Source organism: Pristis pectinata, chromosome 1 (genome assembly GCF_009764475.1).
Source record: "Pristis pectinata isolate sPriPec2 chromosome 1, sPriPec2.1.pri, whole genome shotgun sequence".
Taxonomy (NCBI): domain Eukaryota; kingdom Metazoa; phylum Chordata; class Chondrichthyes; order Rhinopristiformes; family Pristidae; genus Pristis; species Pristis pectinata.
The window spans coordinates 105,198,346-105,222,079 of record NC_067405.1 but is presented as its reverse complement, the minus strand read 5'-3'; the positions used below and the strand labels follow the sequence as shown (position 1 = coordinate 105,222,079).

Sequence of the window (23,734 nt, the reverse complement as noted above, 5' to 3'; positions counted from 1 at the left end):
CTTGGTGAATACAAATGAGGATTATTCATTTAGGACCTTGCCCACATTGCCCAGCTCCACACAAAGATTACAACCTTGGTCCCAAAGGTTCTTTCCCTGGCTACCATTTTGATCCCAATATACTTGTAGAATGTCCATATATCCAATAATGCCATCACAATGTACAACACATTTTGCACCAACTGAGCTCACAGACACCAAGGGCATTATTTTGGACTCTTGCAGAACCTAAAAATAAGTGAGTCCAGAACTATGTCCTTCTGCAAATTAGTACAAACCATGCCAAAGTATCAGTGTGAAAACTTTGCCATAAGGCATATTAATATCTAAGGTTCTGCAGATCCATATGGATTTTAAGAAAGATGGCCTTTGAATTCCATGAGAAATATAGTCAGCCAAATCAAGTGACAAAGATGGAGCAATACCATAATGCAGCGAAGCTGAAGTGTCAATGGCTATAAGTTACCTAATAAATCTCTGTTTTAAAAACAAATGGCACTTCTTAATAAATGGTAACATCATTATCAGATTGCCAGCAAGAAGTGGCTAAGAGGACCTGAATACTGAATGCTGCCTATTGAATGACCTTAATAATCAGTGTTGGTTCCTATGATTTGGGTGGGGCAACTTAATGGTGCTAGTGCCAGTTCGTGACAATGGTAAAGACTGGTTCACATGCCAGTGAAACAGTGCTATGTTGCTAAAAATCTGGTTAATGCAAAGCAGAGCAATTTTGCAGATATTTCTAGGAGCCCTTCATCTCCTCAGCCTTTGGTAGGATTTGTGTTCTCTCCAACAATTCTTCTCTGGTGTAAAACTTACCGAAATAACATCAGTAGTATAACACACAAAATTCATCTGCAGGGAAGCTTTCAACCTCACTGGTCTGAAAAACACCAGTTCTATTTCCCCTGACACTGTGCCAATTAAACAGCTGACACTTAATCTGCATTCATTATCCTCACAGATCCCTGAGTTTAAACACAATCTCACATGTACCTGGATACTTCTAGCCATGAAATTTTTCACCTTGGTTGGTTTTCTAGCCTCGGGATCGTTTCAGGCTGCTGTTGCTGATCTCTGACATGCTTTACATTTTCCTGCTCAATGCTGCATTAGAAAGGTCTTACTCATGCCCCATACTCAAATAGAGGAGACTTAATCTACTTTTCCTGGGAGGTAGCTTTCTCTCCCAGAGTTTTGAGCACCTGGAATGCACTGCTGGAGAGAGTGGTGGAAGCAGAGTTGCTGACAACATCAAAAGAAGTGTCTAGACAAGCTACGGCCTGTGGAAGTCAGTCCGCGCTGTAATAAAGTAGACAACTGCAGAACCAAGGAGCGTACAATTAGTGCTTTATTATATAACGCTAGTGGCAGTGAGGGACACAGAGAAAGAGTAAACAGTGTAACCCAAGCTCTGTACTGATCCCCACTCAATGATTTATATGTTTGTGTCCCTCCTTTTATACTTAATCTAAAGATGCCTACGTGGGGAGCTGCACATGCTTGGGCAGTTGCTTCCAGCAAACTTTAGCAAAACAAGATATGCCTTAAGCCCTTCTTTGTTTCACCCAAGCATCTGCACATCTTGCAGTCATAACTATAGTCACGCCATGGTTGAAGCAATAACAGCTGCACACCATTAACCCTTACATTTCCAGTTACTTTTTACAGGCCAAGTGTTGGAAGATGAGATTAATACGAATGGATGCCCACTGATCAGCGTGGATGTGTCATCGAGTCATAGAGTAATACAGCATGGATACGGCCCAACCAATCCCTGACGACCACGGTGCCCACACAGCAAATCCCAATTTCCTGCTTTCAGCCCATATCTCTCTAAGCCCCGCCCCTCCATGTACCTATCCAAGTGCTTCTTAAATGATACTATTGTACCTGCCTCAACCACTTCCTCTGGCAGCTTATTCCATATACTCACCACCCTCTGCGTGAAAAAGTTGCCCCTCAGGTCCCTTTTAAATCTTTCCCCTCTCACCCTAAAACTACGCCCCTTAGTTTTGGACTCCCCTACCCTGGCAAAAAGACTGCTACCGTCCACCTTATCTATGCCTCTCATAATTTTAGACACTTCTATAAGGTCGCCCATCTTCTCCTACATTCCAAGGAATAAAGCCTGGCCAACCTCTCCCTATAATTCAGGCCTTCCAGTCCTGGCAACATCCTCATAAATCTCTGTACTCTTCCCAGTTTAACCATATCTTTCCTATAACAGGCTGACCAAATCGGTGCACAGTATTCCAAGTTCAGCCTCACCAATGACTTATACAACTGCAACATAATGTCCCAACTCCTGTACTCAGAGCCCTGACAAATGAAGGCCAGTGTGCTAAACACCTTTCTCACCACCCTATCTATTGTGTTGCTGCTTTCAATGAACTATGCACCTGTACCCCTTGGTCACTCTGTTCCATTACACTCCCTGGTCCTCTATTATTCATGGTGTAAGTCCTACGCTGGTTTGACTTTCCAAAATGTATCACCTCACACTTCTCTGTATTGAAATCCATTTGCCACTCCTCAGCCCTCTCCCCTCACTGATCAAGATCCCCCTGTAATCTATGATAACCTTCTTCACTATCAACAACACCTCCCAATTTAGTGTCATCCGCAAACTTACTGATCAAGCCTTGCGCATTTGCATCCAAATCATTGATATAAATAACAAATAACAAGGGTCCCAACACCAACCCCTGCGGCACACCATTAGTCACCGGCCTCCATTCTGAGAAACAACCTTCAACCACCATCCTCTGCTTCCTACCTCTGAGCCAATTTTTAATTCACCTAACTAGCTCTCCCTGGATTCTATGGGACCTAACCTTCCAGACCAGCCGACCATGCAGGACCTTGTTGAAGGCCTTGCTGAAGTCCAAATGGACAACATCTGCTGCTCTACCCTAATCTATCCTTTTAGTTACCTCTTCAAAAAACTCTAAAAGATTCATCAAACTCAATTTACCATGCACAAATCTATGCTGGCTCCTCCTAATCAGACACGATCTATCCAAATGCTGGTAGATCCTGCCCCTCAGAATTCCCTCCAATAACTTCCCACCACTGATTTCAGGCTGATCAGCCTGTAGTTCCCTTCTTAAATAACGGAACAAAATTAGCCACCTTCCAGTTTTTGGGAACTTCACCAGGGGCTAACGATGAAGCAAATATCTCCACAAGGGCCTCCATAATTTCTTCTCTAGCCTCCCACAAAGTCCGAGGATGCACTTGGTCAGGCCCAGGGGATTTACCCACCTTAATGCACTGTAAGGCTGCACATAACTCTTCCCTGGTAATATGAATGTCCTCCAAAACATCTCCACTTTCTTAAGTTATCTCTTGAGCAACCATGATTTTCTCCTCAGTAAACTCTGAGGAGAAATATTCGTTAAAAATCCCACCCACCTCCTGCGGCTCAAGACATAGGTGGCCTGCTGATCTCTAAGGGGCTTCTCTTCCCTAGCCGCTTTTTTGCTCTTAATGTAGCTATAGAACCTCTTGGGACTGTTCTATAAATCATTGGTAGGGGCCAATACGATAGGATCATTTGAGAGACTATTAGATAGGCACATGGACGAAAGAAAAATAGAGGGATATGGGAGGTGAAGTAGAGAGGGGGATAGATTGAATGGGGATAAGGTTTATATAGGTTGGCACAACATCTTGGGCTGAAGGGCCGGTACTGTGCTGTACTGTTCTATGTTAACCTTACTTGCTAGATCCATCCCATACCCTCTCTTTGCCCTCCTGATTACCCTCTCAAGTGTATTCTTAATCTTTTTATAGTCATAAAGGGATTCACTCATCTCCAACCTCCTAAACCCAATGTATGCACCATGTGGTGGGCCAAATGGCCTTTTTCCATGTTGTATGACCCTGTGACTCTAATCCATTAAGTAACAATATATCTTCTTGAGCAAAACATGGAACAATCATATAAATTGGAAAGAGAAGATCAACTCAAGTCCTTATGTGCATTCATAACGGTTTTCTAGAACAAGGCACTCCAGAACCAGCGAGACAGCTAGCTATTCTTTCATTGGTAATGAATAACAAGTCATGAGACCACCTGAGTTAATACTTTAGCAGCTGGAGAGCATTTATCTAACAACGATCATGATATTATTCAAACATTGGGATGAATCAGTTGACCTTGGCAGCTCAGCATGTCTTGGACCTCCACATGTATGTGGTGAAGGACAGAAGTCCAAGAGAAGCTAGAAGCTAGATGCTTTTGATTGTCCATTCCGCTCTTGGACTCACTAAAGAGTCCAGTGGTGGAGTGGTGATTCCCTGAAAAGAGGGTTCAACTGCTCTTTGCATCCCTCCCTCAGCTTTACACCAGGGAGTGATGACACACAAACAGTGACCGGACTTATTTTAAAGGGATCACCAACCCCTGTGGAAAAAGGTAGGGTACAGGTAGGAGTTCAAATTAATTTTACTTGAATGTGTTCAATTATGTTATCGGTATTTTAATGCTTTTAACAATATTTTTGTATTAATTAACATCATTTTAATTATTTAAATCTACTTGGGTACTTTTTAAGTTTGACTGAGAATCAGGTTTAAAAATAGTGAACAAGCCTTTGACAGGTGGCAGATGGCTTCAGGATGATCCAAATCAATGTTAAGTTTGACAAAGAGAAACTTATCAAAGTGACCAAGAGTCTAGGTTTTGGTAATGCTGACTTTTACAAGACTAGAAAGATTCTGAAGGCACCAAACTTATTGGAATAGCTGATGGGTTATTATTACATTATATGTAGGAGATAGTCAGAAAAAAAAACTTTATGCTGGATTTGTGTCTATCTTAAGGGCAAGACTTCTACTTACCAAATAAATCAGCCACAATTGGAAATAGAAATAGCCAATAATGCAAAAAGAAAAGTGCGTGAAAAAGAGCAAAAAAATGTGTTGATCCAAAGTGCGTACTAGGATTGATGAAAAACCAGCAAACACTGACAATAAAAGAACTATAAAAAGGAAAATGAAAAGAAATTTCTGACATACATCAATATTAATTCAAAAGGTTTTTACAATTATGTTGAAAGAGAAAGATAGCTAAAGGTAATGTGAGCCCTTTAAAAACAGATGCAAATAATTTGGCAAATCAAAATAAGGAAATGGCAGACACTGAACATTATACTTAAGAATATAACTGCATTAGAAATAAGGCCCCTGAATAGGCCAATGTAACCCTTCAGGCCTGCACTGCCATTCAACAAGATCATAGCTACTCTTATATTTCAACTCCATTTTCCTGCCCTATTCATATATTGCTTGCCCAAAAAATCTATTAATATGAGTCTTGGATTTACTTTCTGATTGGGGTTGAGAATTCTATAGATTCACAATCTTCTGAATGAAGAATTTTCACCTCAACTCAGAATAAATGGCTAATGGTCCTCATGGGACAGCTCTTTCATCCCAGGAATCAATCTAGTGATTTTTTTTTACTGCAGCTCCCATGAGGCAAGTTTGTCCTTTTTTTTTAAACAAAGGGGGTAAAACTGGATAAAGTACTCCTGCTATAATCTCACCAAAGGCCCATATAACTACAAAACTTCTTTACCTGCAATATCCAACCACATTAAAAGACAAATAACATATTATTTCTCTCCCTAATTGTTTCTTTTACCTGCATGTTAATTTTCTGTGAATCACGTACAAGAACACATAAATCCCTCTGAATACCAATCCATTTGGCCTTTCACCATTAAACAAATATCCTGCTCTTCTATCCTTGGCTCATTGTTGATATTTTCACACCTGACGCACTTTGTATTCCACCTTCCATGTTCTTGACAAATCACTTAACAGAATCTCAGAAAGATTAGATCATGGAGAAGATCATTCATCCCACTGAATCCTTGCTGGCTCCATGCAAGAGAAATCCAGTTCCCCCACCTCTTCCCACACACTGTATTTTTTTTCCTCTCAAGTATCTGTCCAGTTTTATTTTCCACTACCATCCTTAACAGTGCATTCCAGATCCTAATCACTCGTTACATAAAATGATTCACTTATGTCACCTCTGGTTCTTTTGCCAATTACCTTCATTCTATGTCATCTGGTTCTTGACCTCTCCACCAGTGGGAACAGTTTCTCTCCACTTACTCTAGCTACACCCTTCTTGATTTTAAATGCCTCATCCAATTCCCTTGCATCTTCCTTTGTTTCAAGGAGAACAACCTAGATTCTTACATCTATACATACATATAAAGTCTCTCATCCATGGAATTATTTTAGTAAATCTCCTACACATCTTTCCTAAAGTGTGGTAACTAGAACTGGACACAACACTCCAGTTTTGGCCAAATTAGTGTTTTACACTAGCACTAACTTGGCACAAAATTTGGAGCACATTCTTTCCAAGATAGAAGCCAATATGATGTTGTATCAGACAGCCAGTCTCACTGCTTCTTTTGCAACAGTGACAGCTCTCATCAGGTGTAAGAGCTGCAGTGGAAGCTGTGACTCCTTCCTTGCAAGTTCAGTCTGCTGGTATGACTCTGGACATCAGGACTTCCAGGGTTTTACAGCAGTTCAGCAATCTGTTCTCCAACCAGTCAGTAAAATTATTAAGGTGCAATCCCAAGGGAGAGGTGGAGGTAGCAAGCAGCAAAACCCTGCTGTCCTCTCTCAGGACATCAGGATTTCTACTTCCACCACTGCCACTCTGCTGATATTCTTCATAGTGTCAGCCAACCAGCCCAGACTGCTACTGCCACTCATGCCAAGATAGTTCAATCTGAAGTAAGAGACTCAGAGTTACTTACAAGACCATTTGCAGACTCATGAAAATCTGCAGCCTTCTATCAACCATGCTGCAACTACTGAGTTAGAGACACCATGAGGGGCAAGAGCACATGGAAGACAGGCACTAAGTGAGTGTGAAAATTTGGACAGCGATGTTTACATTCTGGTGGTGTTTTTGTGTTGTCAGAAAGAGGATAATGTGATGTCAATGATGGGGCAGAAACACGTGGGACTTTTAGTGGCTGTGGAAGTGCGATCAAGGTTACATACTGTTCATGATTTATTTGATCGCATAAAGCCCAGGCAGGAAGCAGCTGCCTATAGTGTCATACTTCATTTTCTGCCAAATTCCTGTCACTTTTGCTCCTTTTCCACTTATGGTCTTCCTTTTCTGGTAATCCAGCTCCACAGTTCCTAACCGGACAGGTGGCGGCAAGAATTAGAGCCTCACAATGACTGACGTGTGTAGTGTGTAGGATACCACATTACATCTTGGTATCTGCTCAGCTGAGACTGCAGAGCTCCTTCAGGGTGATATAGGACATGGAAGCACAATGTTAGGGCTCTGATGGGATGCTCTATCATGTGCACTGTATGCAGCAGGCTTGTTGAATAGAAGGCTATGAATGTATAGATTCCCACAACTTTTTTTTCTTATCAACAGATTTGCCGGATACTCAGTGGTTAAAGTTGCCCATGGTACAAAAGTATAGAGTTTGGACTATTCATCCTCTTTTTTCATTCCAGCTTTACCAAACCAAACAGGATGATGGGGCTCAAATGAAAATTTGGGGAAAGATATTGGCCCAGACTTTGCAGCTAAAAGCCAATTGTTCCACACACGTCCTGGCCTTCCACATAACCGATTGCCGCTAACAGGACTTTGGATTCCTCATGGAGTTCTGTGAGGGAGTGCAAGCTTCCACAGATCTTCCAGTGATTCAGCTGGGATTTCTGCCCACTGAACCTACACAAAGTGCAGAGGGACCAATCATTTTAATGGAGAAAATTACTTTTTGAGTACACTTATTTCCTTTATTTAAAGAATTGAGTTGACCTAAACATATTTAATAATTTTAATTGCATCTTAGTGTTCTTCATATTTTTTAATTCTTTTATGAATTCCCTTTTTTCATACTTTATTTGACGGCAATTAACCCTGCAGTTGGGGTTTTAGTACAATTCTGGGACAGAGCCTGTCAGTTTCAATCAGAAAGACTGAGCCTTGCCAATCAACTAGAACCGCCTTCCCAATGGAATATTGTGCCTGGGGAGTTTGGATTAAAATCTATTAGTTTAGCAATAAATAACTTTTGGTAGAAGTTATCAAGGAATCTAAGCATTTGCCAAAACAAAGCTTTTCACAAGTAGATAGCAGATTCGTTCAACTACAGTCTACTTAGAAGACCAGTAAAATGATGCATTTAGTTGTCTTTGAAAGGTTAGTCTAAGTTTTGGACTTATAACCAGTTATAACCTGTAAGATTTTTAGCATTATCTGGAGTATACAGTACAATTAGGCCTGACAGACTGACATCAAATCATTAAATTACTTGTCTCAATGAGCTTTTTGATGTGACTAGAAAGGAACAGAATATTTTGAATGTGCACCTATTCTCTTATTCACTGGTTTATTTCAAATTAAACTGTGAAGCATTCCTGATAAAGAGTTGAACTATCAAATAAAGATTTTATTATGCAACATTTGTGCAGTTTAAAGTGAGAATAGTAATGTTGTTTGTTTAACTTCTTTTCCAGTTGATTCTGCAAAAATAGTGAATATGGATAACCACCATCATTACATCATTACATCCATTAACAAAGTGATAAAAATCATTCCTAATTATGGAAGACAAATTACCCTCAATTTAAAATTATTACCAGCTTCCAAACTCTACAGTGCTACCATGACTGCCTATTTATACAATAAGCAAACTTAACATATGCATTTTGAGAACTATGATTAGTCCTTTTCACCTGCAGAGTAAGAAAATTAAATATTGCCACAATGTTTTTGAAATATTGGAAATAGGCTACTTCCATAATAAAAAATAATATGGTCAATTGCTTAGAGAAATGAAGTTGGGAAATTTTAATTTATATGTATCAACAGTATTAAAATGAAAATGTATTGTAATCATTAAAAAGCACATACCTCTAACAGATTCCATTTGTCTTTAATTCCCTCTACTTTTTCAAAGATATCACAGGGTAATGAGCTACCAGATTGTCTCAGCGATTCAACCTTCTTTAATAAATGTATTTTCTTTGGAAGCCACATTGACATTTCTGTGCTGTATCCCTGTAAAGTAAAATAACCATAGCTTTGTATTTTCATTTAAAGTGCACACTTTTAAATCACAGGTAAACTGGAACTCAAACACAAACACTAAATCATTTATAGGACATAGCCCAACTTAAACTAACTTTTATTTATTTATAAAAGTGAACCAATATAACATGCCTCATAATGTGAATCTTGTTGGGAAACACGATAGGGAGAACAAGCAAAAGAAGTATTTATATAATGTTTATAAACAGTAAACACCTTTTTGGCATTTCTCTGACATTTTAGAAAAAGCTAAATTTGCTTAAGTTTACAGTGTGTTGGAGTGAATACTACACTGGAGATGCAGATGAAATACTGATCTTCACTGCACAACAACTCCAAGAAAAATTTAGGCAGCAGTACCAGTCACTATACATAGCCTTCTTTTACCTAACCAAAGCCTTAGACTCCATTAATCAGGAGGGACTGTGGATCATCCTCTTCAAATTTGACTGCCTGCAGAGACTGCACAAATGTGTAAACCATGGTATTAACCAACAAGTCTGTAACAGAAGCAATCTCAGTGAAGACCGGTGTCAAACAAGGCCACATCATTGCCCCAACACTTTTCTCAATCTTTCTTACCACAACATTGCACCTCACCTGCAACAAATTTCCTGTGGGAGTGGCGCTAATGAGAAACTACTCAACCTACAGCGACTACTCTCCAGAACTAAGGTCACTTAATCTTCAGCGGTTGACTGCAGTTTGTTGATGACGCATGCTTTTGGGCATGCTTAGAGGCCAAGCTGTAAGATATTGACCCATTAACGGAAACATGTTAGAGGATGTGTCTTTACATCAACATCCACAAGACCAAGGTCCTTTACCAACCTGCTCCTGGTCCACCATACTTTTTCAACAGTGAAGGTTCATCGTACTGTAACCCTAGAGAACATGGACCACTTTCTAGATCTCAGGAGGCACCTTTCAGCAAAGGCAGACATCAATGATGAAATTCACCACCACTTTCAATGTGCCTGCAGAGGCTTTGGGTTAATTGAGCGAAATGGTATTTGAATATCAAGACCTGGGATCTGCTACAAACCTCAGTATCCACCAGACAACAATGATCCCTGCCTTTCAATATGTCCAAATGCCCAGAATACCTCCAGCAAGCACATGAAGTACTGAAAAGATTCACTGGAAGGGTAATTGACCGATATCAGCATCCTCTTCCAAGGCAACATCTTCAACATTAAGTCCCGAATTTCTCTCAGTCAGCTGCTTTGTGGAGGCCATATCGTTCATATGCCCAGACTCCTGAAATAAGCTCCTTATTACTTGGTGGACAGGAAAAATGATTAAAGAACATGCTCAAAGCTCCTTGAAGATGTACAACATCTGAACAGACTCCAAGAATCTCTAGTTCATGACCACTCATACTAAACGATGAATACCTTTGGGATGGTATTGAGAACCTCAAGGCCATGCGTTGGGAGCATACAGAACTCTGCATAAGCAGTGGAAATAGCACACCACCAGCCACCCCAGCAGACACCCCTGTTGCAGAGTCTGAGATTCTTACATTGGCCTCATCAGTCACCTCAGAACCCACAGACCAGAGTGGAACCAAGTTATCCTTGATCCCAAGGGACTGCCTAACACGAAGAAAACGTTTTAAGAAAATTACTTTATTGAAATACCATTGCCCTTGACAGCAACTGGTTGCACAGAACAAATTATAAACAGTCAATTTGATTGATTTTAGATCTTATAGCATTATTTTTATAATAATTCATTCATGTGTCTGCCTAAATTGAGATGACTGGCTGGTGCTAACCAGCACATTATTCCTGCTTTAGTTAATCTGGTGATATTATAATTCACCTCTGATGTAATTCTAAACAACCTATTCTCAGCTAATTATTTTATTTAATAATTTGTATTTTGATCAATGACTAACTACTCTCCAGAATCAAGACTATTGACTGTGTACAGAAGAGATTTATAAAGATGATAGTAGAATGAGAGACTTCATTTACAATGAGAAACTAATGAAACTGGAGGAATTTCATTAGAATAAATAAAGATGTGGGAATTTAATAGCCTTCAAGAGAAGTGAAGGGGGTTTCAATAAAATCAATGGGAAGAAACCATTTTCACCAGTTTGTGAGTTAGGGACTGGAGGGCACATCATTAAAGTAATCACTGAAAGAAGACAAGGAGCTGTTAAGAGATTTCCTCCATCTAAAGATTGAAAACGGAATGTCCTAACAGAAACAATTGTGGAAGTAGATTCTGTAATTGCCTTTTACATGGAAGTGACTTAATATCTGACAAATAAAAACAAATGTTAAAAAGATATGGATAAAAACAGGTGAATGGAATCAAGTGGATAACCTCTTCAGAGAACGTACAGAAGTGCAGTGGGCTGACAGGCTTCCTCCTGTGCTGCAAAATTCTATATTATGTGAGTCTGAACAGGTCTATCCATGTTTCATAGAGACCATATTCAGACATAATGGGAAATTGAATTTGAAACATGCCAACTTTGTGGTGGGTATGAATCAAGTGGTGGGCCCTGTTTTTGCTGGAGCTTTGTGTCATTCAAATAGTGCCGGTATTTCCTGACGAGGGGTGGGACAGAAAGAGCCAGTGATCATTCCCTTGCTGTGCAACACCTAGGTGGAGGCAAGATCGTCTGATGATCTCACTTGCCAGCATTACCAAAAGCTCCAGTTTCTGTGCTCCCCGCATCCCACCACAGACATACTGAAAGGAGGAAATGTACAATATTTTGGTTGCCTAATAACTCAGAAAAACCTTATATGTGTGGTATGTTATAAAGTAAAATTCTTCCCCTGTTCTAACTGCAGAAAAGAATCATACAGTTCTGGATTGCACACTTCAACTCTCTGTTTAAAGGAAATTATATTCTTATAAATTTTGATAAAACATCATGCATTGTCCATTCTTTGGCTCAATTTTAACCTTATTTTTCACAGTATGCCACGGTCATTTGCTGAGATTGTGCATGTGACGTAACCCATGACTTAAAAGGTCTTTAATTGGTAGCCAAGAACCAAAGATTAGAGGGCACCATTCAGTCTTCTTATTTATGTGGTCCTTTACTCATAGAGATCATGTTAGGTGTAGACCCAGGTTCCTTACCACTCTAAGGTTACCCTATCAAAGAACACTGAATCTCATAAAGAATCTTACATAAGAACAGAGAATATTGTGCAGATGAGCAAACTGACCAAAGTGTTGTGGTTATGTGAATGCACACAGCATATGTTATAAGAGAGGTAAAATAATGGCACACATAGACATAAATGGTTACAATATACTAACCATTACAGGTTGCAAAGTGATGAAGATTTGTAATTAAATATTCCAGAAAACTGAACAGTTAGAAGAGATAATAAACCAATACCAATACATAAAACAGAAAAGTAGGCAGAGGTAGCTCCCTTATTAAAGAATGGATAAAGACATTTGAGGGAAAGGTTTATAGCTTAGAAAATCATGAAGTTTTGGTGAAGCTGAGAAACAAAAAGGAGTTGTATATAGATATCCAAACAGTAGTGACAATGTAAGACATGGTGTAATATCGAATATTACAGATGCATTTAACAAGGGTAATACAATATTCATGGGAGACTTTAATCTAAAGAAAGACGAGGCAAACCAAATTAGCAGTAATAGTATGGAGGATGAATTCATGGAGTGTGCAAGAATTGCTTTTTCGAGATCAGTATGTTAAGGCACCAATGAGGGAACAGGCTATTTTAGATCTAGTATTGTGTAACAAGAAAGGGTTAATTGATAAATCAGTAATTAAGGGAACAGTCATCTCTAAATAATAGAATTTTATATAAAAATTAAAAGTAAGTTAGTTAAATCTGAAACCAGATTCTGAAATCTGAATCAAGTAGGAAGGCAGATGGTATGGGTTGGCTATAGTAGATTTAAAAGGTATGACAATAAACTAGTAGTGCCTAACGTTCAAAGAATTAACACATAGTTTACAAGTGATATAAATCCTTTTTAGGTTAAAAATATCTAACAATAAAAGTGGTGCTAAATGGCTCTCAAGAGAAATTAATGATAGTATTAGAGAAATGGAAAAAACAGCACTAAATCAGAAGTTTGGATGAATTTCAGAGTTCACCAAGGTATCGATAAAGAAGGGAAAGTAGAATGAGAAAATAGTGCAGTAAGCAACATAAAATGCAATTGTAAAAATTTCCAGATATATATGTAAAAAGGAGAAGATTAGTTAAGCTTCAGGTGGATTCCTTCACAGATTAAGACAAGAGAAACTATGCTGGGGAATGATAGTGAATGGGCAAAGGCATGGCAGATGTAACATGAAGTGGAAAAGGTCATCCACCTTGGTAAATAGAGAATTGGAGTTTTTTTTAAATGATTAGGGAATGAAAGGTGTTCAGAGGACCTGGGCATTTTTGCACCTGAACCCCTGTAAGCTAACATACAGGTGTAACAAGTAATTAGAAAGGCAATATAACCTTTATTACATTAAGATTTGAGTACAAGAGATATCTTCCTCTAATTATATACAGCCCTGGCTAGACTGTCCTTAGAATACTGTGTACAGGTCTAGTCTCCCTACCCAGGGAGGGACATATGTGTAATAGAGGGAATGAAATGAAGGATTACCAGATTGAATCCTGAGATGGTGGGCTTGTCTTATGAAGAGACATTAAGCAGATTGGCAGATACCCTTACTGAGTTTAGGAGAATGAAGAGTAATCTCATTGAAACATATAAAATTCATATTAGGCTTGACAGGACAGATGCAGAGATGATATTTCTAGAATCAGGGATTACAGATTCAAAGTAAGGGGTCAGCCATTCAGGACCAATGAGAAGAAATTTCTTCAATCAGAAGATGATGAATCTTTATAATTCTCTACTCATTGGAGCTGCAGGGTCAATTCCTCAGTAGATTGAAGACAGAGATTGTTAGATGTTTAAATATTAAGGGAATTAAGGTATTGGGCATTACTGGAGGAAAGTGATGGAGAGGTGAGAGATCAACCATGAGCAGGTACAAGGGGCTAAATGGCCTACTCTTGCATTTAGTTCTTATATTCTGTATCACTACTACTTTGACTATTATTACTATTTAAATGCCAGAAGTGGATGGATTCCTTTTTTTTATTATGTGGACTAAGTGTGTTGTTATTAAGAAACAGTCCTTAATTACTTCAGTGAGGTGTGTCACTGATTGGTAGAATACATGTCTATGTCATGATGTGTAATGATTGAACTAATTGAGCAGCCATTACAAATTAGTTGTTAAGTAATTAGCTGTACTATCTTGGTTTCACACTTGTTATGTATATAAATGACCAGTGTGACAACTATAAGAGTGAATAGATTGAAACTCCTAATTATGTAGATTCATAAATGCTACAGTTTAAGTCCACAATTTTTCACATGGTGAGCTGTCAGACATATTTTTTTCCAAAGAAGGCAAATAGCAAGTCTGGAATTTCCCATAAGGTAAGCATAAAAACAAATCATGGAAAAAAATATCACCCTGAGAAATGTTCCTGCATTTTGGGCTTCACAGCACCATTGGCAGATGGCATTTAGCAGGTCAATTGCCCTGTTGTCATGCACAGTGTATTCAAGAGGCAAAATCAAATTAAAGAATTAAGGGAGCATGTTGATATTGTTTATGCTTAATAATCACTAAATTATTTAAAGATCAAAAACTACTGAAAGAAAACACAATAATTAAATACAAGAAAAAGTATTTGCCATTTGATACAAAGTGAATGTAGAAATACAGCATTCAATATTTTTTAAATCTAAACACTGATGGAAATGCTTGCATTATTTCTGATAGTCTCCTATAGCCCACACACTGTGTCATTAATTTGCAGTAAATTGCATAAAGTACAGGGCACATTCCAGGCACTCTTGAGTGAACATCAGTTCATTTGGGGGGGGGGGGGTGGAACTTTTATGTGCATTTGATCATTTATCCAATTGTCTCCAATCTGTTTGAAAATTCTCTGGACAATGCTGAGATTGTTTTACACATTCACACTTGTAATAAAACATGGATAAAATTATTATAACACACAGAATCTTTATTTTCAAATGTTGTGAATGTAATTAACATACCACCTTCTTCTCCTCAGGCTAAATACATGCTTTTGTATAGCAATTTTGTTGAAAATTGCACCAGGCAAAGCTGGAGAATCAGACAAAGCCCTGAAACACTGTTAATTGTCACCATGGTGACCAGAAGAATAAGCCATTTTCAAACTCTTACAGAAGACTCACTTTGACAGATTTGGGCACTTCTAAGTCTCCTTCAATGTTAAAAGAATATGGTGTCTACCCATATTTGAGTCAGAGAAGAAAACTATCATGGAGGTTTTCAAAATGAGTCTGACCTTGAACACGTGAAAAAAAGTCTACACATGTAAAATCTATTATAGTGAAAACTGCGTGAGATGACTGAACGTTATGAAGCAATACTAAGCAAGTCAAAAAGATTTTTAAATATCTGGTCTGTCAGGATAGAGACTGCATAGTTATTTTATATGAACTATGCCCCAAAGTTCCCCAAGAATTCAGCTGCTGTAATAAACTTCAGAGCAGGAGGATAAAAGGCTGAATGATGGTATTCAAAGTAATGCTTTAAAAGCACACATTGAAGCAAAAGTCCTTTCATAATTTCTCTGCTGGTCTGAAAGAAAGGCCATTTGATCGAGTAAATACATAGTGAAACTATAGTTACCTTACAGCGGTTAAAAAAAAACAAATTGCAGGTTATTTGAAACCTGTTGTAAACAGTAAATAAAAATAATTCAACAGAAATTAATGTAAAGAATACAACATAAATTGAATTACAAATTCTAAGAAAAACACCATCGATTTATCTGCAAACATTAAAAAAAATTGTAACCAGTTTTTATTATTTACAGCTTGTCTGCCATGTTGACTTCATAGGAAACCCGTGTTTGATGTCATTCAGTGACAAAGACATTTGGTTGGTCATGGTTCTAAGTACTGCTGCAAATAAATAAATATATATATGTGTGTGTGTGTGTGTGTGTGTGTGTGTGTGTGTGTGTGTGTGTGTGTGTGTGTGTGTGTGTGTGTGTGTGTGTGTTACTAATTTATTCAAGGCCAGTGTGTCACTTTCTGCAATCAATTTATAGGCCAGGATGACCATTTACAAAATTTTGTAAGTACTGTATGTACAGTTCTATCCAAAACTCTTATTGTATATAGCTGGTTGCTAGACAAAGATCTTCAGATACAAAATTTAGAAACAACTCAAGTTCTTTTTTTTGGAAAACAGAGAAATACGTCCATAAATTTTGAAAATGAGAACAACAGCACAAGATCCTACACATTTTCTTTTGTAAAGTAGTAATAGAATAACTTGATTCTGAATATATTTTCTTCATGATCTTTGAAAAGATTAAAGAACTGCAATGTCATTTAAAATTGCTAGAACTCACCAAGCAAATTACATTTGAAGCTCTGAATCAGTTTTTTTCTTCAAGCTGATTCCATTTACACGCATTGAAAATCACATTACATAGCCCATGCATTGTTAATTGGACATAGATTGCATTATCATCATTATAAATCAAACTCCAAATATCAAAATGAATTGCAAATTCACTAATAGGAGATCATGAAGCAATCTTTTTTAAATATCTTCCATTAATAATTAAATTCAAATTATATTACTTTGAAATTCTCTTATGAGGGCAGTCAGCTTATTCATTTTGACCCTGCTTTTAAACTGCAGAAATTTTTCAACCAAGTTGTTGTTCTGCACTTGTATTTATTTGAAAAGATCCGCAGTTGAATGCAGGAGTTAAAAAATAAAGTAATGAGCTCATTTACCTGAAACACAAACATCTAATTTGTTGAAGACAAGTACTGGTGGCAGTTAAGAGGTCAAAAGAGCACCTTCTTTACCTACTGTGAATGAAGAAAGCACATTGCAATGACAAGTACGTCATTTTTTTTTCCTGAGTCTTTAAAGCATGCTGTCCGTATATAAAAGTATTTAGAAGGTGACAGTAATTTGACAAATCAGAAGCTCTTTAAAGACTTTTGATAATATGGATTGCTGAAGACATGCAGGGTTATTTAACTTGTTGGAATTTTTCTCTGCGAAGATTACATTATGGTAGATTAATATTGCATTATAGCCATTTATCATTAGAAGAAACCTTCCTGTTGATTCATGTTACACAGCCAACAGTAAAAGAGTTTAGATATTAGACTGGAGTGTTCCCACTGCTCTGGATTCATAGAATGAAAAGAAGCAGTTGGAAAAAATAGCTGCAATCTTTTAATGCTGATGACCTCTGACAGGCTCACAGCTCTTCTATCTGCACAGAATTTGCATGGGGTCTGTGTGCATATGAACAATGTAACCTAAATGGTAGACAATCTTTATTCTAATGAAGTGGGTGTCAAGGTCAATGTAAAACCGCGATGATAAATGGAGCGCTACTAGGCATGAGGAGTCGCACATACAGAGTACTGGTTTCACTTAATTGTTGCCTGAAACACATTGAGTTAATAAAACATAGAAAACACTTTATGCCAATTAGTTTCACTTTAATGTGCTAATGTATTAGAAAAGGAATCTTATAGATGGATGACAGCATTTTAGTTCTGAGAAGCCTGATTACATAAAATTCCATTTTCAATATTGCTAGATGGAAGAGAGTAGGTTTCTGATAGTAATAGGTAGCAAAACTGAATTCATAACTTGAGCAAATTTTACAATTATGATGTAGTTTTCCTGTATTTCACTACTTCATTTTTAGATTCAAATTTTAGTTTACCTGAAAATACAATTCCAAGTACCAATTACAGGACAAAATAGCTGTCATTAAAGATGGTTTGACTCTCCCATAACCTCTTTTATTCAATAGGCTGCCCAGCAAGTGGTAATAAGGATCTGGAGGAGTGACAAGTTGGAAATATCATCTGTTGTTAATTTTCCTACAATTGGTTTATTAACCTTAATTTTTGGGGTGAATGGATGATTACAAACAGTAATGACTATGCATGTAAGACAATGCTCCTATCTTAATTATCTGAAAGTCAAACACACATTTTACTTTTGTAGACCTATTGTTTGAGCAGAAAATAATGAGCATAGCTGAGAACAATAGTTGCCAGGATGGGGGTTCATGCAGCAATGCAGAAAGCCACGGATTGATAAAAGACAAATGGACACATTTTCAATCCTATGCATTCTTAATGTTAGATTTTTCATTAAGGAAGGTGCATAGTGTAGGTGAAATGCTTTTTAGAGAGAACCTTCAGCCACATCATGCAAAGACTCCTTGCAAATTGACAAAAATCACGTCACTACATTCTTCAAACAATGAAGAATGTAGTGACGTGGAGCAGTGATTAGTGGTGATGAGACTGGCAGGGATAGGAAGAATTTAAATAAATTGCAAATTGCCAAGAAAATATAACTATTGATAAATGTAGGAATCAAAGGCAATGATAAGTTAAAACAATAGGCATATCCACAGGATAGAATAATGCACCACCTTGGGCCTCTAAGCACCTTCATGAAAATTGGTCAACAATCATATTGACAAAGAAAAAGGAGAAATCATATTCATAAAATAGAATCCAAAAACAAAATCAAATGTCATCAGACATAACTAATTAAACTTCTGGAAGAAAAACAGAATAATTTTAAAAAATACTATATGTTAATTAATTGACAAATTTGTTGCAAGAGGGTTTAGAGAAGAAAATATACATTGATAAACATTTTGATTAGAAACTGTGATATTTCCAAAGAAGTTTTATTGATTTTGTAGGAGTTGCACAATCCATATATTGTCATGTTATTCATCCCAGCATATAATGTAAAGAGTTTAGAGTCTGTACATGAGATAAAATAATTTCAATCCTGTCTTTAATTAATGTTAGAATTTTTTCATACTTTTAACATCAACAATGTGACCCACAGAATTTATAGCAACACAAGTCAAATAAGAAGTGCACTTTCACACTGGTACATTTCACCAACAAACACAAAAAAACTTGTCCACTTAAAAACTCGATTAATTAAAATATTTATTTGATAATCATGGTAGGAAAAGCTAGATACAGACTCGTCTGCATGCGATTTGTCAGGTCTGAAGTATTGACGTGCCCATGAGGCAGACCCCAGTGGGGTGTAGGCTGCAAAATTAAATAGCTGTAAAAGAAGTCTTAATGTGGGATGGAATTCAATCTAACCTTGACATGACCTTAGGAAAAATATGCATGAAGTAAAATTAATGCTCTCTATAAGACGCATCCAAATTTTGTAACCAAACAGGTTCGCAAGGGGAAAAATGTGAAACTACTTGATAAATCTTGGTGAGGTCAAAGTAAACAGCAAACTCTGGAAAAGAGTGGAGGCTTCAACAGACCAGATCTGTTACTGTGGAGGCATCTGAAGCATTTGGAAATGATCCAAGCAAAAACAGACACCAAGCAATATTGTTAGCTTGATTATTCATAGAAAATTGTTTTTATAGTGTGGCTATGGGTGGGAGAAACTGCTAATTGCTTGATTATTACTGCAAAGAAAAATTTAAAACTATTTATTTGTTCCATTGAATTACTGAAAGCTGTAAGCTAGCTCTGCCTCTGTAGACTAAGACAAGGTACACTTAGTAAGTTTTGGAAGTTGATAAAATTAACCATTTGTTTAATCTTTCCACATTTTCACTTAAAAAGTAACACTACCCTGATATACATGCAAGAATCACGTTTCAGTTTTCCACAGGCATGGGTTAGCAATTTAAATACTGAGTGTACTGATAAAAGTAATGATGAAGTGATGATGAAATAATGATGACTGAGCTGCACTGTTTGACAGTAAAACTGCCATTTACAGCTTTTGAACAGTCTATCTGCATCAAGATAAATCATTCCTACAGCAGAGGCTGGTTTTTTCTTCCTTGTGAACACGTTAACTTTGTAATAAGTAAACAAGTTCAACAAAATGTTTTTAACAGCAATATAACATGCTATATTATAAATAATAAAACTACTTATTAAAAGCACTAATAATCCTGTCTGAGATCATAATACATAACTATTTAACTATTTCCAGTATTTGTACTGCAGTCCAGTTTGGAAATAAGGCCATCTGGTGGACAATATAGGTAAGTCTAAATAATTCAAAGGACCATCAGGGAACTTCAAAGAATATTATGGACAGATATTTGTTAAGACTACTCCCAAAAACTGGTACTGTGCAGTTAAAATCAAGGTTAAACTAGTCTAGGGCAACCTTGTGCACATTTCAGGGTGCCTTAGCAAATGTTGAAAAATTTGTCTCCAAATTCTCTGTGAGAATTTTCTGTTGTAAAACTTGCCCAAATGATGTCAACAATGGTGCAAAATTCACAAAATGCATCTGCTGTGAGAGTTTCAACTTCACTGCACCGTACAACAACAATTCTTACTTACTCAAGGAACAGGTTTCACTAACCCCATTTCCCCTGAAACTGGGCCATTTAAAGGCACAACATTCAAACTGTATTCCTTGTTCACACTGAAATCTGTGAGCTCCTACAGCCTCAAATGCAACCTCATGTGTGTGCCTGGAATGCTCTGCTCAGGGTTGTCAGGGTCACAGTCATTTTCAGCTTAGGACCATTCCAAGCAGCAGCTGCTGCCACCTTTTACAGTTGTATTGGAGCTCCAGGGTGAGGGGTGTTCATCAAATTCCATTCACATGCAGAAAGAACTTCATCCACTTTTCCTTCAACCATTGAAGCAGGGAGAATGGGCTCGGCCATTTACCTGCATTTCAATCATCACCGAAGTGTTGACATTCAGAGATTGCACTCACTCCTTAGAAACCTCCCAGGCAAATTCCTGCCAGGAGTGCCTCAGCGTAGAGCACCATGGCCTTCCCACAGAACAAACACACTTCCTGCAGGCACTGTTTATCACCAGCCTCTGCAGGTCCTTCTGACCTTCCGGCAGCACTGTCCCATAAACATCCCCATCCCACCTTTGCGGCATCCATTCACTTATTGGCGACACTCTCCTGTAATTAGAAGAGTGCTGCTTATCCCTTTATGTGTTACCTGCAAGATCACACTGTAACAACCACCTGAATTTGCACTGAAACTGTTGGATGAGAAAAAAAGCACAGAGCAATTTCTAAGTGCATGGCAACACAACACAGTAGCAAAATGTTAAGGGTAACATCAAAAGTCTTCTAGTCTTAAGTATATCAAAGTAATATTAAGCTTCGTACTATAACAAACAATGTCAAATAACACAAATTAATATTTTTAAGTTACAATGTGCATCATGAAATGGCCTACAAAACCTAGTCATTTTACTTTTGGAATTGCACAATGATCAAATGTATTTATTTGAGAAACAAAGGACTGCAGATGCTGGAATCTAGATGAAAAAACAACAAGATGCTGGAGGAACTCAGCAGGTCAGGCAACATCCGTGGAGAAAAGCAGGCAGTCAATGTTTTGGTTCAGGACCCTTCTTCAGGACGGAAGATAGGAAAAGGGGAAGCCCAATATATAGAGGGTAGAGGAGATCCACCAGGGGATGGGTCTAAGATATGGAGGCAGGTGGCATGGAGGGAGGGGAGGAGAGGAAAAGGAGAGGATAGGCCTCTCCTCCTCCCCCACACCTGCCTATCACTATCTCTTACCTGCATCTACCTATCACCACTTTGTACCCACCCTGTCTCCCCTCTTTCATCCACCTACCATTGCTCTGTTCCCCCCCCCCCCCCCCCCGCCAATATATTGGGCTTCCCCTTTTCCTATCTTCAGTCCTGAAGGAGGGTCCTGACCCAAAACGTTGACCATCTGCTTTTCTCCACGGATGGTGCCTGACCTGCTGAGTTCCTCCAGCATCTTGTTGTTTTTTCAGATGTATTTATTTGCTTTTTTTAAGCAGATCTTTGCCCTTCACAATTAAAAACTTATTCCTCATCTGACAAAAAGTACAACTGACACTGTGAAACTGCTACTGCAATGGAAACAACCTGAAGAAAGAGTAACTTGTAGAGTGAGATTCTCAATGATTTACCATCAGAACATTGTTGTGTTCAGCACTATTTCAATGATAATTTTAATTTTGGACTTTATGTATAATACTAATGTCAAATAAAGAAAAAAACGAGCTGAGAGACAATAAGCAAAAATAACCAGAATTAAGTTCCTGAACAATAGATACAAAAGCCTTAGAACACTGGGATTTTTGCATGATTTCTCTGTAAGGTATTTAAAAATAGCAACAACAAATTAGACTGATAAGGAATTGAAAAATTATTCAAATTTTATTACCCAAAACATTCCAGTAATCAGCGTATTTGTGAATTTTCTGAAGTATATTTCAAGTAAATGGAGAAGATTAGAATTTGGTTAACTATAAGCAAAACACCATTATACTAAGAACCATAGCCAAATGAAATCACCCCAGACTCAATATCCACTCTCAGTTGAACCAACTGAAGAAATAAATGGAACCTTAACACACTGCTCCATATGATCAGAACTAAATAAACAAAAACATTTGCACAATATTTCTTCTGTAACCAATACACAATACCCTGCTGACAGCTAATTATCTTGAGACACATGATACATGTTATTTTTATTTGATTGATCACTCAGTCATTATATCAATGCTCACTACAGTTTTACACAGATTACACAGAAATACTAAATACTACAATCTTCCACAACCCACCTATTTTGACTTTTCTTTACAAAGACACCCTGAATAAATTATTGATGATGTTTTTTCTTTAGTTTGGGTGTTCTCAGATGTGTTACATTAATGTAACTTTTACCATATTGTGATATTAATAGGTTTTCCTGTTGCCAACTCACTTACTTGTAAGCATACCAAGAGAATCAGTTGATTGTCAGCCTGATCCAATAAGAAATTTAGTTAGAAGCAGAAGACAAACATGACAATATTTAAATGATAAAAGAAAAAATATCCAAAATATATATGGTAGATTCAAAAACAATATTTTTCTTTTATATATCACATGCCTGACAAGTTTAAAATATGTTGCTGAATTGGAAGTTATCAATCACTATTAATATTTATGCCAATACTGATATTACATAATATTTATGTAATCAGTTGCTATATCTAAGCAAGTAAAATTATTGTGCTTTTCTTAAGATTTTTAGTTCTTGGGAATTAACTCTTCTAATATAGTATTATTTACGCTTGCAGGACATACCATATTTTTAAACTTTCTAACTGCATGGGTAAAGCACAATGGATTTTGTAGTTATTTACTGTAGATACTTTAGACATCTGGTAGTTTACATAACTTTGATAAACTAGTTTTAGTAACCTTGCTAAATTATCTAATTTCAATGTTTGATATTTCCAAAGTTAAAGAAAGTCAAGCATATATTTTACTGAAATAGTAAAGTGGTTTCAAGATCCCAGTTTCAGTGTTTTTCCCAGTCCCAGCAAACACTCTTCAGTGCTTAGCACAAATTATACTGACTAAATTAAGAAAATTAAGATTTTGCAATAAAGGCCACTGGTCAGAAGATTATGCCATCTTAAACACATTAAAAAGGTTGTGGGGGTAGCAATAATGTAAGCATCATGGATCTAAAACATCAT

The 23,734-nt window shown here is 37.4% G+C and overlaps 1 protein-coding gene across 4 annotated transcripts in view; it reads right to left on the bottom strand.

The window, feature by feature from the left end:
* The window catches only part of akap6 (A kinase (PRKA) anchor protein 6), a 303,452-nt gene that overhangs the window by 76,154 nt on the left and 203,564 nt on the right, over positions 1-23,734 (bottom strand). For all 4 annotated transcript variants that reach the window (XM_052026999.1, XM_052026993.1, XM_052026990.1 and 1 more), the window contains exon 11: positions 8,933-9,079. In XM_052026999.1, coding sequence (XP_051882959.1) covers positions 8,933-9,079 — 147 coding nt within the window. The remainder of the gene's footprint in view (positions 1-8,932; positions 9,080-23,734) is intronic.